Below are 16,658 nucleotides of genomic sequence, written 5' to 3'. Positions count from 1 at the left end.
TCAAAATGCAGGTCTAGTCCTTTTCACTCAGACAGCAGGTCAGCAGTCCTTCAGGGTCTTCAACCGGTCCACAGGTGTTCCTGAAGAGTTGGATCTGAGGGTCCAATATTTATACTGTGTGCCCACTGTGAAGTAGGAAAATGTTCTAGAGGTTTTCACCAGTAGAGCTGCTTAAAATTTCCTGCTTACATGCCCTAGCCCCAGCTTGTCTGGGGTCACAAAAGACTAATGTCAAACCCTTTGTGAGTGTGCTCAGGCAGGGGCCTTGTGATGTGCAAGTGTGGTATATATTTGCTACTTTTTAAGTGTAACAAATCACCCTCAAGAGGGTCTCTCGGCACTGGTGCACCCCACACAGGTCAAAAATTAGAATAAAAGAAATTGAAAAATTAAAAAAGCCAGGTTTTAAGGGATTGTTTAAAAAGAGCGAGATTAGAGCAAGAGTAGCTGGTTCCTGTGTTGAGGGACCAGAAATGAAAAAGAACGGCACCCAAATCTGGCCTTACATATATGTTGAGGGCTCAGTAAGAGTTGTTCACTATACTGCAGATAGCGTGAACCACTTCAGTGTCACGACTTGTGTACCAGACAAAGATACTTAAAGAGGGTGCACTTTTTTATGTGTAGGTGACAGCTCCACCCCCCCATCAAGTCGGAGATGGCCCATTCTGCCAACATCTATTTCCCTTTTGTCTCACTGTCTGGGCTCAATACAAAGACTAATTGCCAGCTACACCTGGTCATGTGACCCAGGATACAGGCTACAGACACCAAATGCCAACTTTCTAAAAGTGGCATTTTCAGGATTGTGACTTAGAATCCGACTTTACCAATAAAGAACGTTTTAAATTATAATTCTTTAGACGCTAAACTCAACAGTCCCACTTGCTCCTTTTCCTTGAGGTACGAGGTCATCTTAACAACCAAGGCATGAAGCTACCAAGCTCAAAAATTGTAGAGGTTAAACAAAAAGCCTTTTGGTAACTATGAAACCTACATGTCCAATCACATGGACAACTACATAGACTAAACAAAAGGAAATTCCAGCTTCTACAAATAATGGTCAATCCTTTAAAAATGTCCAGAACTTCACAGCACAACACTGTGAATACCTACTACAATGTTTTGGTATACATTTTTTAAAGATCTATGACGGAATGACAAATGACCCTCAACTGCCATAACCTCCTGTTCACTCTGGCCATCCAGTATTATCCGTGACCATGGTCAAGCCAATTTCTGATACGGAGGTATTCAAGTTAGGTCCTAGGATCAAAGCATCTAAGTCCTGGCAAAACTTCTTATCAGATCATTCCATTTCCTAGCAAAATTGTGAAAAGAATTGTTGAAATGAGTTGCAAGGTTATGTGAAACAACGTTTACTGCTACAAAACTTTCGGTGAGGGTTCATACCTGCCAGGGGAACCAAGCCTGTTCTGGGATATATCTGGGAAGAAATCCTTGGCACTTTTGATGAGGACGCAAAAACTGCTTTGATTTTCCTTGACCTCTCTGAAGCTTAGAACACCATCAACCACTATATTCTTCTGATGAGATTGAAGGAATGTTTTGGGAATGCTCTAAAATTGACTAGTTCATTCCTTAGTAAATGAACTTAGCCAACACACTTGGAATCTTCCTCTCATTGAGTACAGAGTGCAAAAACTCAAGACTGTGCACTTCTCCCAATACTTATTAACCTTTGTTGCACCCGTTGGCACAACTTCGAGTCTAGTATTATGTCCATTTCCAACTCTGTGCAGATGAAACTCAAATATGTATCTACCTTGATAACAATTCAGTGTTTGTCCATCATAACCAACTCTTTAGAACACACTCATCACGTGAAAAAGAAAGCTTCCTCTGACTTTATGGCATGAAATTTTCATCTTGAGAGGACACAAACCCATGTAGCTATCTTTTAACTAGGCTGTGACTCTTGCCATGCACCTTCCTGAAAGCAAAGAAAAGATGACAATCATATGTGACTAGGGCCTCTTCTAATGTTTCCCAAACCCAAGAAGTATTTAAGGACATTAATTTATACCTCTCCACTCTCTACAAAATGCCCCTTCCCTACTTAAAACGGTCAATAGAATCAAACTAAAAAGATGTTGGGAGTATGTGGCACACTAACTAGTCTAGTGTGATCTCTTCAAGCCCTTCAGATGAGCTAATTAATACTCTCAAAGTACTTTGAAACTAAGCCACCAAGATGTGCATTAATTGAGGAAATTTGACCATGCCAAACCAGCCCTCATAGAACTCCAAGAACAAAGGCTTAGCATATCTACAAAAGCTTCCCCACGTTTCTTTTCCACTAGAAATCTCTGTTTTGCCACCAGCACCTGTTCCATGTGCAAAAAATGTAACTACTGCACCCAGTACTTGGGAGCATAGGTCCCCACGCTCTGAACTGCCTCGGGCTCCCATGTCAGAGCTAATGGTTTTAGAAACAGAAGACTTCAAGCAGGTATTTCCCTTAATGCATTTATCTGGTTATCCCGAGCGAAGAATGTGCTCATTATCCATTCTTCCTTCTGGACTCTAACCATCCAATGTCTGTCTAGTTTTTCTGCTACATCTGATGTATGTGCAAAAGCACTTTGAAGAAGATAGAAATCATCTTTTTACAAAACACTTCAGTAAATAAATAGCCTCATCTCCTCCCAAGGTAGTGTAACGTGATGTATTTGTTATGTGACCTCTGGTTGTATCACCTGAATGTACTCCAGGTCTTGGATCTTAAACACACCTCCATCTCCTCTCCTTTTAGGTGTTTGGGTATCTTCCTTCCATCTCTGCTCTTGTTTTAAACATTGTAAATTAACAATTCGGCATCGATGGATAATCTTTCTTTCTCCCACAGGGATGCTTCGATGGACTTTGCATAAGAACATTGATCAAAATCCCAACAGTGCCTCCATCTTTGTGAAAGTGCTAGTGAAGGAGTTAGAAAAGGTAAGATGTGTCAAATTGAAATCAAGTGTAGGACCCGGCTGTTGTGGTGAAAATGGGTCAGGGCCACAAATAGAATAACTACTGTATCCCTTATGTGCATGATACCAGGGCTACGTCTCTCAAACTTTCGTTTATGCAGGCTAGGTGCTGCACGTATCTGGGGAAGGCATAGCATTTCCAGGCTTCCTAGACCTATCAAGACTCATGAGGGCAACTCTGCATGAATAGGCCCCTCCTTATGGCAGTTCTTACTGCCCTCCACAGCCGGCGTGTGTTGTAAGTATTGGACACCTGCCCACGCCACCATCTGCCATCCCATGGTGCTGCTTAGTGGAAAAATAGAGTGGCTCAAAGCAGCAATGGATTGGCTGCTCTGAACGGTTAATTCCAATCTGTCGTGTGCTTTATCCCACGGAGCATACGTTTTTAAGCACCTCTCCACACAGCTGGAACACAAGGCATGAGAGAGAGAACGGCGGGAGGTAGATTCACGCAACTTTAAACAGGGCTGAACTGATTTGCTAATGTGGGAACAGTGATCCTTTCAAGAGTCGTGGTAGTAACTACCCTGTTTATATTCTGAAATTGATGGTAATCTCTGCAATGTTATCATTTTATTTTTCAATTTTGGGAAATTTCAAGGTAATCTGAGAGCAGATTTGTGGCTCAGCGGAAGATTTGACTTTATAGACTTTTATAAAGCAAGATGTTACGGAGACAGCAGTGCAACAACAGTAGAAGGGCAATGCAAATCATAAATATGCACAATTAGGGTTTTATGTGGACCCACGTGTGTTTTTTTATTGTTATGCAGCAGTGTGCCAGGAACATGGAGCGTTTAAAGTTGGTGACATTTTAAAGTCTAGTGAGAATTGCTGAAGAACTATTAAGCCCAGACTCGAAAGTTCTCTTTATCATTCCATCCGCAGAGGATAACATAAGACATATGACCCATTGTTATTTGGTCTTTGATTTCTTACTGTGTAACCCCTGTAATTGTGCTTGCTGTCATACTTTGGTCTGCCTCTTTGTTTTTAATATTTTTTCATGTTTGAATAACAGTACTGTTCTCTGTGTAATTTAAAGACCCATTCTTTTAAAAACAAATTGCTCTGGGATGGAAGTGAATGTATAATGTGTAATTCTGTATCTGAGTTGCAAAACCTTCCTCACCTTCTGGAATACGTTGATGCTCCCTCTTGCTATTTTATGTATGACCAGTGTGTCCAAGAAGACATTAAGGGTATTCCAGCCATTATGGAGTTTTTCTTTTGAGTTCCAGTGCATGACGTCTGCAGTAGTGCAAGTCCCGTTCTCTCACCTTCTCCGTGGAGTTCAAGAAAGTCGTTTTAAAATGAGCGTTGTCAAAGCCAGTAGGTCTCTGCTTTGTAAGAGCTATTGACTTTGTCAATATGTTGTTTAGTCATGTTGTACTGCAGTGCGTCTGCTGTGCAGTATGGATGAAAGTAAAGGAAAAAAAGCACTGACACGCTCAGTGCTGACTGCGTCATAGCGCTTTTTTTCTTTATTTTTGAGCTATACTGCTAACCTGGTTAAAATACATTGATAAAGCCAATAGCTCTTGCATAGGTGAGACTTATTGGCTTTGCCAGTGTTTGTTTTAATGCATTATATTTTTTTACATGAAACCAGTGCTGTTATTGCACTGTATATTGTGTATCATTACGGCTATAACCAGGTATGGGAAGTTAGAGACTTGGGGCCAGGTGTTTGCTTTTACCAAATTGCTAATTTTTGCGGTTCCCTATTTGGTAATTGTAAAAACTAGTGGATAAAAGTGTGTTTAAAATTTTCTGCGATTTCTAGTGGGTCACAAATAGACCTACATCATGAATATTAATGAGGTAAGTCTCAGTTTGGGACCCATTGGGAATTGCAAAAATCACAAGGATGGTGGCCTGCTGGGATAGGGGATGCCTGGGGCCCCTTCCCTTTTGCCAATGGCTTACCACCAACATTGAGTTGGTAGTACAGTGCAAATGTTTGGCGACCACATTCCAGTCGTAAACATTTGTGCATACTAATGTGAATCGGTATTAGGAAGGTACGCCCTAAACACGCCTCTTACACATACGCAAATGCATTCCAAAATTGGGATTCGGTACCAGGTTACCGAATCCAAATTTGGGCTTGTACATTTGAAAAAGCCCTTTTGCATTTTCAAACAGTCCGATTCTGTGAATCAGGCCGCTTACAAATGAAAAAAAACTTCATATATCCGGCCCTTAATTCTGAAAGGTTTTTTAAATGAAACTTGTCAAGTTCAGCAGTGCCACAAAGCTTTTAAACAAGAGAATGACATTCTAACAAAAAGTAATAGATAACCCATGAAAAGTCTTCTAAGAGAACATTCTCTCAAAAAAATGATTTGCTCGAAAAATGTCCTGCAGATTTAGGGTTTTTGTTGTTTTTTAGGTTAATTTCGCTCATAGGTAATGTATGCAACGTTTGTCCTCACTGACCCATCAATAAAACTTATGCTAAGAGTGCTGCATGTAGAAGGTGGCGAGGGAACAAATTAACATTGAGATTAACATTGAGAGCCGAGTTAAGGGTCTGCTCTGGCTGTAAAGGCCTGTGCACGAGCCCAGCCATGAAAATACTTGGCATGTAAATCATGAAAACGAAGATCATGTAAAAAATTGATGCACTTTTATTAAGAATACGAAAAAAGTACGTCTATAACACGGTTCACCAGAGTACATCAGATTATATTTCTGGATTAAGAAGTATTTATTAAAAGTGATAGTTTGCAAACACGAACTGACACAAATTCCATCCCCTCCTGGTCAAGGATGCCATTTGTAAACTAAGGAGCAAGTCCGTTATCATGCATACCCTGTGTGTGGGGCAGATTCTTATTCTAGATGGAGCAACACTAGTCTATTACATTAAGAGAGACTTCTGTACAGGCACATACTGAATGGCCATATTTGACAATTCATTGGTATGTGATCATTAACAACAGGAGACTCGGTGAACTGAAGTAGTTGCCTAGGATCACACAGTTTAGTGAGGCAAAGAAGCTGAAATTGATCCCAGAGTTTCTAGCTTCATACTGCACAATTCAGCCAGAAGATGGGTATGTCTTACTGACATAAATGGTTAATGTTTTGTTCTTAATTTGTGGAGAACAAAATTAGAGATGGGTGCCAGACCAAACCCACATTTTATTTTTGGTAGTTTAACATAGTGTGAGCCTTACCCAGGGACATAGGAGCGTTTCACATCAGACATAATCTGTGTTCCACAGTTTTTCAACAGAGATTTTCTGAGATTCCCAGATTGCTGAGTGGAGGCCGGGATTTGAACCTTGTGCCCATGTTATATGGCTGGCAGCTGTCTCCACCAAACCACATCGCCCGCTGTGAAAGCTCTTCTCATTTTGGGCCCCAGGTTCAAAGCAGAGCCCAAGCTGAGCCAGAGCCACGCCTCCGCCTCGAAGCTACCCCAGCGTTTAGTGTCTAGGCCGCGTCTAGCTGCTAGTATGAATTGCTATACGGAAATGACTTGTGAAACGAAAAGTAGTATGTATAAGTAATGTCCTCTTTTGATACTATTGTAACAGAAACGCAAGAAGCGATACAATGAGCCATGTCCTTGGAACTCACGGCAGTGTTCACATTTTTTATGTGTCTTGCATCATGCAGCTGGCATAATTTGCTTTGTCAGTAGCACAGGAACATGATATGTCAGTCTGCTGGAAACTGGAATCCAACATATGTTCTTTCAGTAAAGCAGGCATTGTGCTGACATAGCCTCCAAGGATTACATGCAGCAGAGCCTGTGTTGTGCCAGCATAGCTCCAGGGATGCCATGCAGTAGAGCAGGTGTTGTGCCAAGATGACCTTCAGGGATGCCATGCAGTAGAGCAGGTGTTGTGCCAACATGGCCTTCAGGGATTACATGCAGTAGAGCAGGCGGTGTGCAATCACTGCCTCCAGGGATTACATGCAGCAGAGCCTTTGTTGTGCCAACATAGCTCCAAGGATGCCATGCAGTCGAGCAGGTGTTGTGCCAAGATGGCCTTCAGGGATTACATGCAGTAGAGCAGGTGTTGTGCCAACATGGCCTTAAGGGATTACGTACAGTAGAGCAGGCGGTGTACAAGCATTGCCTCCAGGGATTACTTGCAGTAGAGCAGGCGGTGTGCATTCACTGCCTCCAGGGATTACTTGCAGTAGAGCAGGCGGTGTGCAATCATTGCCTCCAGGGATTACTTGCAGTAGAGCAGGCAGTGTGCAATCACTGCCTCCAGGGATTACTTACAGTAGAGCAGGCGGTGTGCTAAAATAGCTCCGAGGATGGCATGCAGGCCATCGATCTTTGTTCATCGTAGTGCAATGTACATGTTGCTAGGACACGTCCCTGTCATAAATTGATGCTGCATGTTGCCGTTGAGGTGGTTGCTAAGAGTCCTATTGATAAGAAATGCTGTTATCTATGAAGGTCTAATATGAGACTGAGTGCATGGCTGTTATCAAGTGTCTGCTGTTTCACTGATAGAAGAGGGCGAAGTGACAGGCACTTTGGTCCTTATATCTTTCGACAGATAATGTTGCAAAAAGGGACACTAAAACAGTTGTGTTTCTCTTTTTGTGAACCACCAATGGTTAACTCAGGATGTTGTGCGTGAACCCTTTAGATTTCAATCGGTTGTTATCGCTAAATCTATTTAACACATTTCAAGAGTTGATGTACAGGTTACGTCTGCAATTTAAAGGTAAAGTCTTGCATCCTGCGTGCAGGCATGAAGACCTACTGCATGTTCGGTTAAACGTTGCTAGGTGATTTACCATAAGTATGTATCATGAGAATGAGGGCATAGACTCGTCTGAGGAGTCATGAATGTGCTGTGTTGTGAGTCTTGTGGCTGTTGACCTCTGTTGACCTGTGCCACGCAATGAACAGAGGATTCCTAATTTACAAATTGAAGGTGTGTACATCACTAAACAGCAGCTTGCCCTGAGGTACCTTAGTCCTTTCTCCATCCCAACCTACAAGACACCTCACAGCACAATTTTCTGTCTGCACGCCTTTGCTAGTAGCAGTGTTGTTTTCAGTTATAGCCCCAGCAGTCTGTGTGTTGCATTTTTTCTTGATATGTGCAGAACTTTTATATTAGGTATATTTAACTTGAACTGTATGGAGGCAAGATTCTTGGCCTAAAAGGTACCTTTAAAAAACAAAATAGTTTTTTTTAGTCACACATGGTAAATTCAGCCTTTGTAAGAAAGTTAGAATGTGGCTAAGTATCAAGACAGGATGACATCACATGAAAGAGGGCCGCATTACACAAAATGATGAGGCACCCCCTGCAGAACGTGTTCAGGGGCGCCGGAGACTCTCCATATGTTGAAGGTATTATTAGTCAGAAGGCTGACTAAAGGTCCCTTGAAAGGCAGGAGCCCCAGTGCAATGTAGGGGCATGTTTTATGTGCCTGTTTTATGGTCCTTACTCTGTGCCACATGCTATACATGATCGGAAACTAACTTTTTGTTTGTTTGTTTTTTTCTAAGTAAACGTGGGTAGCAGAACATGGTCTCAATACATCACCTTCCCGTCCAAAATGCATAAATTGGGATATGGTGCACAGCTGGGCCTGTATTACATATAGGGCGCACTGTCCTTGTTTGCGCCACAGCGCACCTTCAAACAGGAATACTGTGTGCAAATAGAGATAGTGTGCCCTATTACAGTGGATGTGCTGCCATTAGGGCAGCAGCAAACTTGTGCTGTATGGGGGCAGCACATTCAGTGAAATATGGAGCAGTTGTTTCAAAGCCTCTCTGTGTTCCTTTTTGCAGGCCGCAGCCTGCCTGCACCTTAAAGAGGTGTTAGAGATCCATCTGCAGACGGGTGTAGTGAGTGACTGCACCTGCCTGCAGGGGGATGTCTATGGAACATACAACCCCACTCCCCCTCCAGAGGGCTGCCTGCAGGAGGTGCACTGCCATGCACCACTTTTCTGTGGCACACTTTCAGTGCGCCTCCTAACGGCATGTTTTCTGTGCCCACAGCTGTTATACAGGTGCAGAAGAAAAATGATTTCCAATAAGAGAACGCCCTCTCAGGATAGTGCTGGTGCTACATGTGTGCTAGAGCTATCAGTATTACAGAATGGGCAACACAAGCATACAATAGCATAGTGCTCTGGGGGTGCAAAACGCAAATACACATGCCTGTTGCGCTTCCGGGGCACTATGTGTAATACGCCCCTTTGTAAACTTGTACCTGTGCTTTATGTATTTACCGGATGTGCAGTTTCCACCTGGGACAGCGACCCACCAGAAATGACTGCTTAGGATGTGCATACACTTAACACGTTCAAGCTGTCATAGGACTCCAGCTCTCAGTAGGACTAGGATGTTGGGCAGCATGGCACAGAAAGGTAAGAAAGTTAAGCAGTACAAAACGTCCGGGCAAAATAAGGGTTCTTAATTTCATCAGCTGACAGGGGGACCTCACGTTGAGCCTTGCACAAAACTTGCAGACAACTGACATTTCATATATACCAAGTCTTTGTGTCTGTGGCAAACGGCATGAGTCACTAACAGGATGTTGAGAAGCAACTAATTAAGGAATGGCATTGGTGAGTATGAGTCCAGTGGCAGGGCAGAGGCAACACATGCTCAGTATCGGGATGTATCGAACTCAAGTGCAAAAAAGGAGGCTGAGGCTCATACTACACGTTCAGAGGTTCGGATAGGACAACAATTTAGTAGAGAGATCATCATCAATGACAGGGAAGTAGTAACGCCATCAAGATTCCTAGTGGCAGGGTCAAAACCGTGGCAATGTGCACTATGTTCAAATACCCTATTTGAAATAATCAAATGCTGATTTTCCTCTGCATTCCTTTCTTATCTGTCCTCCCAACATATTCCCCTTTTCTTCCTCTCTTCCCTCTACACCGCATCTCTCACTACCTTCATTTCTTGCTACTTCCCTTTCTCTAGCTGTACCTTTTTCAGTCTGTGGCCCTTCACTCCCTTCTCATCTCTCTTTATGTCTTCTACTTTAACTCACTCTCTCTACCTCCCCTTTCTCTTTACTTCTCCCGTCTCGTCTCTCTACCTCACCACTCTCTCCACCTCAACCTCTGTATCAGACTCGCATTTCTTTTTGTTCTTTATCTTTGTCTGTCTACATCACCTCGCTGCAGCTCATCTCTTTGTACCGTTTTACCCCTCTTGGCTTACCTTTCGCCCTGCCTCACTACTAACCTGACGTGTCTTTTATGCCTTGCTTCTCAGCTTGCTCCTCTCTACACCTTGCATCTCTGTACTTCCCTGACAATCTCACTGCCCGGCCTGTCTGCCTCGACTTCTTTCTGCCTCTAACTTTATCTAACTCAACCCCCTTTCTGTCCTACTTCTCTCTGCCTCACCTCTCTTTTCTTGCCTCCTCTCTCTCCACCTCTCTTCAAACGTTTACCTGCCTGTAGACCTTGCTTGGGTAAACTGCGCCCTTCGGCTGGTGTATTTCTGTTCTGCCTGCAGTGCAGAACATCCCTGGACTGTTCCCGTCTAAGGCTACTGTGACGTCACTACTGGCAACTGAAGCGCTAAATGTGTCTTTGTTAGATGACCCGCATACCCTCTCTTGTTGCGGCCACTCTTACCATAATCTTGACTGAGATTAGGGGCCGGTGGTTTGGAAGCCATGGATAGTTGGCTTGGGCTCCGCACAGCGGCATGTTGTTTAATGTCATTTGTGCTTGAGAAAAATGCTCTTTGTTCCATTGCCTGAATGAAGATCCTATGAGTTAGTACGGCATTGACTTTAGTGAGTTAGTTGCACTGCTTTCGCTTCTCCATACTGTCATGTACCCTCCCCTCTCCTTCATGCTCCTCTGCTGCTTTACACGACTCCTTCAGTCGCCATCCGGTGTGTACCCTCTCCTAACTTCCGCCTCTCTTTTCTTTCTTTACTTCTATCTATTCCAGAAAGTGAAATTCACCATAAGCAAAGTGACACTTTGGTGCCCTCTGACCCAAAATGAGAGGACAGGTGCTGCTTATGTTCTTTTAAGGGCACTTTGGCGCCATTCTACTGGTGGTGCCATAGGAGACTGCCTTAAAGTGTCTTGTCCTAGACAGAATCCTACATAAGGTGAAATGGAATGGTGCAAGCCTGCCAAGACAGCCAAATTACACTGGGCCCCAAATCGGCAGGCTTGCCACGCCTGTCCCTTTTAGTGCATCCCATCTCTGTTTATCTCAGACTCTGCATCACTCTCCCTCACCACTTCTACCACTTTCTGCCTCTCCCTTACTCCTCCTCCTTTCTACCTCCATTGTAAAAGGAGTGATGCGAAGCTAAACAGATCAAAAGAGTTAAAGGTCATTGGAAAGGATAGTCCAGGCAGGGTTGGTGGTTCCTAGCTGCTATCTTCTAGTGATATGTATGTTTGCTAACTAATTGAGAGCGCTAGAAACACTATTTGGTTTTTCAATCGTGGTTAAAGTGATTGCATTTGCTCTTCTATTTGTAGGCCGAAAGAGGAGGTCATAAACATCACATTGTTCCCCTGCTTCACACGCTTATGTATACAATCGTCAAGGTAAGAAAACACCATATGTTCTCAAGATGAGGGGGGGCAGCTGTCACCTAAGTTAAAATGTGACCAGATATTCGAAACCTATACGTACATATATACCCGTATGATGGGAAGACTCAACTCTCTCTCGGAACCACAGAGCACTTAACACGTGATACAGTGCAGCAGCTTCATTTCAGAGACCAGAGAACATCTGACCAGGAGTGGAGCAGTGCAGCCTGCAGTGGCGTAGCTTGGGTTGTCAGCACCCGGGGCAAGGCAAGTAATTTGCGCCCCCTAACCCATGGATTTTAGCACTGGAGTCTCTTCCAAGATGTTGCGCCCGGTGCGGCCGGCCCCCCCTGCACCCCCCACGCTACGCCACTGGCAGCCTGTTGTGTTCTTAAGAGGACATCTGAACAAGTATGCGGTATGGAAGCCTGTTGTGTTCCTAAGAGCCAATCTGACCAAGGGCGAGGCCATGGGTCTCATTGAGTTCCTAAGAGCGCATCTGAACAAGTGTCCTGCAATGGAATCCCGTTCTCTTCCTAAGATCCCATCTGACCAAGGGCCAGGCAGTGGAGCCCGCCATGTTCCTAAGAGTGCATCTGAACAAGTGTGCCCTAATGTAACCCTGTTATCCTCCTAAGAGACCATATGACCAAGGGTGAAGTAGCGGAGCCCATTGTGTTCCTAAGAGCACATCTGTCCAAGTGCGCAGCAGTGGAGCACGTGGTGCTCTAAGGAGCCCATCTAAGAGCGAGGCAGCAGAGCCCATTGTGTTCCTAAGAGCACATCTGAGCAAGAGTGAAAAGTGCAACTTCTGTATTCTTGACCCTGCCTTCCTGGCAAATGTCGGTCATAAGAGGCCAATGGAAAAACAGCTTTTTAATTGCAGTAAACGAGCTTTCTTCCCCCTTCCTCAAAACTGGGCCCGTTATTCCATTATCACAAATTTGTCACGGCACATCAACAGATATCCAAAAAACAAATATGTCCTATAAACCAGGGTTATCTGGTAACCCTACAGAGTCACATAATTGTAGTAAAAATGATTGCAAAGCCACACCTTAAACTCGAGATTTTATCTATTAAACGACTTCCTACCTTAATTGTTTTCCCTACTGAGCCACTGAGTAAGTTGGTGAAGGAATGACGGTACTCTTTCACACTATGGTATATATATTGCGTTTTAAATACACGAAAGACACGTCACCGAACGCTCACCAGCAAGCACCATCCCGCAAACTAACTCCTACGACATTAAGTATACATGATGGGGGGAGCCAGTGCTGAGTCCACATGTCAACATTACTCCTGGTGCACTGTGGGTTAATATATTCATTCGTCCGCCCTTGAGCCAGCGTCTGGGTCCTTTAGTGCCGTCGGATCAGGTCGGCCGGCAGCAGCTCCGTGACTCTTATTACACTAGTTGGTTACTGCTAAAGGCCCCTGCCGGGTGGTGGCTGTGCATTGATAGTAATGAGATCCGTGGTGAGGCCCGCCAGCTGGTGAACTCTCTTCCCTCGCACAGTCATTGTACGCCCTGCGGTTGCCAAGCAATTGCTCTGTTCCAGCTCCAGGTGAGAATCTGAAACCTGTGTCCTCTGTGGCCTCTTTTGTGCTGCTTTAAAAGCATTTTCACTTCAGCTTTTCTGGAGTTTCTGGTCTGGCAATATTTCCTTCCTCCTTTGTTAGGCAAATAACATGTTAAAAAAAAATCATTTGTTCGACAAACTTAATGGGAGCAGGTAGAAAGGCAGTGCTGAGCAGTCCTCTCAAAATTAGGAGAGCGCCAATGAAGGCTTGAGCTATGCTTGTTTGAAAGATCAGACTCGGCACTTGGACTACTGAGCCCTTTGAATGTTCAACCCAACATTCGGGGCACTGCCCTCTCTGCCCGCCCCCCTGCAGACTTGAAGAGAAATTAAAAAAGTAGAATCCTTTATTTTTCTTTATATTTGTAGTTTTATATAGCACACACTCGACCAACAGCATAGTAGCGCTTTACATGAGTACCAGTTGCATTGCACAAGGTCATTTTTGGGGCTCGGGGAGATGAAGTGGTTTCTCCAGAGTCACAGGATGTCGAGCCAACGGTGGAACTTGAACCTGTCTCCCCAGTTCCAAAGTCGGCAGACACATCCTCTCTTCTGTTAAACATAAGGCATCTGTCACAAATCAAATCTGGAATATGTGATTAGCTTTCAACGTTTCCACTAAATTTACCCAACCAGTAAATTGAAATTGGGTTTAGATCCATCCCATTGAATGTTTGTAACCTGAGAGCCAGCAGCAAGGGACCTTGTACCACATTGCTTCGCTAGTCTCCATTATGAAGGTGGTAAATTATATTCTGAGATTCCAAGGCTGAGCATCCCAGGGCATGTGGGTACCAGGATATGTGCTTTATAAAGACTTGGAAATTGTATGGTTGGATGTCCCCAGAAATAGATTGATGGGGTTGGATGTACTCTGAAAAGATGTACGAGAGAACAACACCTGCTTTTACCACGCAATGCCTTTACAACATGTATATGTATTTATGAATGTGTGTGTATATGTGTGTATATATATATATGTGTGTGTGTGTACATGTATATAAATTCAGCAGTAATAGTTATTTCATGTGACTATAACTCGCGCCACCGCCATGCACAGTTTTGTTCTTCAATAATTTGTCTTCTAATGTGTTGGACCTGGCTTTTTGACAGGGACATCCCCAAACTTTTTGCCTCCTTCCTCCTATTTTTTCTGACCTGTTGTTGTTGGCTTTTGACCTCTGGGCACTTTACCGCTGCTAACCAGTGCTAAAGTGCATATGCTCTCTGTGTAAATTGTACTACTGATTGGTTTATCCATTATTGACTATTTAATTTACTGGTAAGTCCCTGGTAGAGTGCACTACATGTGCCTAGGGCAGGTAGATTAAATGCTACTAGTGGGCCTGCAGCACTGGTTGTGCCACCCACTTCAGTAGCCCCTTAACCCTGTCTCAGGCCTGCCATTGCAAGGCCTGTGTGTGCAGTTTCACTGCCACTTCGACTTGGCATTTAAAATTACTTGCCAAGCCTAGAACTCCCCTTTTTCTACATATAAGTCATCCCTAATGTGTGCCCTAGGTAACCCCTAGAGCAGGGTGCTGTGTAGGTAAAAGGCAGGACATGTACCCGTGTAGTTATATGTCCTGGTAGTGTAAAACTCCTAAATTCGTTTATACACTACTGTGAGGCCTGCTCCCTTCATAGGCTAACATTGGGGCTGCCCACACACACTGGTGAAATGGCAGCTGCTGATCTGAAAGGAGCAGGAAGGTCATATTTAGTATGGCCAGAATGGTAATACAAAATCCTACTGACTGGTGAAGTCGGATTTAATATTACTATTTTAGAAATGCCACTTTTAGAACGTGAGCATTTCTTTGCACTTAAATCCTTCTATGCCTTACAATCCACGTCTGGCTGGGCTTGGTTGACAGCTCCTTGTGCATTCACTCAGACACACCCCAAACACAGGGTACTCAGCCTCACTTGCATACATCTGCATTTTGAATGGGTCTTCCTGGGCTGGGAGGGTGGAGGGCCTGCTCTCACACAAAGGACTGCCACACCCCCTACTGGGACCCTGGCAGACAGGATTGAACTGAAAGGGGACCTGGTGAACTTCTTAGCCACTCTTTGAAGTCTCCCCCACTTCAAAGGCACATTTGGGTATAAAATAGGGCCTCTGCCCTACCTCATCAGACACTTGCTGGAGAAGAAACCTGAACCAGAAACTACATCCTGCCAAGAAGAACTGCCTGGCTGCTCAAAGGACTCACCTATCTGCTTTCTACAAAGGACTGCTGCCTTGCTGTTGCCCTGCTGCCTTGCTGAACTCTTGTCTGGCTGTGAAAGTGCTCTCCAAGGGCTTGGATAGAGCTTGCCTCCTGTTCCTTGAAGTCTCAGGGCCAAAAAGACTTCTCTCTTTTACTTGGACGCTCCGTGCGCCGAAAATTTCGACGCACAGCTTGTTTCGCGGTGAGAAAAACACTGCACTCCGACGCTGATCGACGCAACGCTCTTGGGACGATCGAAGATCCGACGCACAGCCTCGCAAGGACAACGCCGACCGACCTCTAGAGGAGAAATCGAAGCGACGCCTGCCGTGAGATCGTAATTTCAACGCGCAGCCCCGCAGATCGAAGTCTAGAGGAGAAATCGACGCGACGCCTGCCGTGAGATCGTAATTTCGACGCGCAGCCCCACAGACCGACGCGCAGCCGGAGAACAAGCAGGAAAATCCACGCACAGACCCGGGACATCTGGTAATCCCCGCGATCCACAGAAAGAGATTGTCCACGCGCCGGAAAACGACGCCGACTTCCCCGCGTGGAAAATAAAGACGCAAGTCCGTGTGTGCTGGGGAGAAATCGACGCACACACCCTTTTTCCACGCACCTCTTCTCTTGTGGCCCTCTGAGGAGATTTTTCCACTCCCAACCAGGTACTTGTGCTTGAAAGAGAATTTGTTTATATTCTAAAGACTTAAGACACTTTCTATCACTTTTCAGTGATATCTTTACAAATTCGTATTGCAACTTTGATCGTTTTGACCTGAAGATACCCAGATAAATATTATATATTTTTCTAAATACTGTGTGGTGTATTTTTGTGGTGTTATGCTATGGTGTTGTATGATTTATTGCACAAATGCTTTACACATTGCCTTCTGAGTTAAGCCTGACTGCTCGTGCCAAGCTACCAGAGGGTGAGCACAGGCTGATTTTGGATTGTGTGTGACTTACCCTGACTAGAGTGAGGGTTCTTGCTTGGACAGAGGGCAACCTGACTGCCAACCAAAAACCCAATTTCTAACATAATGTTTCATTGATATTTTTATTGACGTTATAAAAGTTGTCATGAGTGATGTAATATCTGAGGTAATTAGCAGTAGGGCACGAGTTATAGTTACCTTAGGCAGCAAGTAAAAATTTATGTGAAATAACTCAAACTATTACTGCTAATCTTTTCTGGTATAACCTTTGTTTTTTTTCTGTGAATTTCTATGTTTTTTTTTTTTAAAGTAAAGTAATTTTCATTACTGTAAGTTAACCCATCCACTGCAATGCACAGCCTTTGGCCATGCATGGCA

General features: G+C 44.2%; 1 protein-coding gene across 3 annotated transcripts in view; it reads left to right on the top strand.

The window, feature by feature from the left end:
- Positions 1 to 16,658, top strand: part of PIK3R6 (phosphoinositide-3-kinase regulatory subunit 6) — a 365,583-nt gene that overhangs the window by 190,174 nt on the left and 158,751 nt on the right. For all 3 annotated transcript variants that reach the window (XM_069200309.1, XM_069200310.1, XM_069200311.1), the window contains 2 exons: positions 2,870 to 2,961; positions 11,481 to 11,549. In XM_069200309.1, the coding sequence (XP_069056410.1) occupies positions 2,870 to 2,961; positions 11,481 to 11,549 (161 nt within the window). The remainder of the gene's footprint in view (positions 1 to 2,869; positions 2,962 to 11,480; positions 11,550 to 16,658) is intronic.

This window comes from Pleurodeles waltl, chromosome 7 (assembly GCF_031143425.1).
Source record: "Pleurodeles waltl isolate 20211129_DDA chromosome 7, aPleWal1.hap1.20221129, whole genome shotgun sequence".
Taxonomy (NCBI): domain Eukaryota; kingdom Metazoa; phylum Chordata; class Amphibia; order Caudata; family Salamandridae; genus Pleurodeles; species Pleurodeles waltl.
The sequence above is the reverse complement of the archived record's forward strand: the minus strand, read 5'-3'. Positions and strand labels throughout refer to the sequence as shown.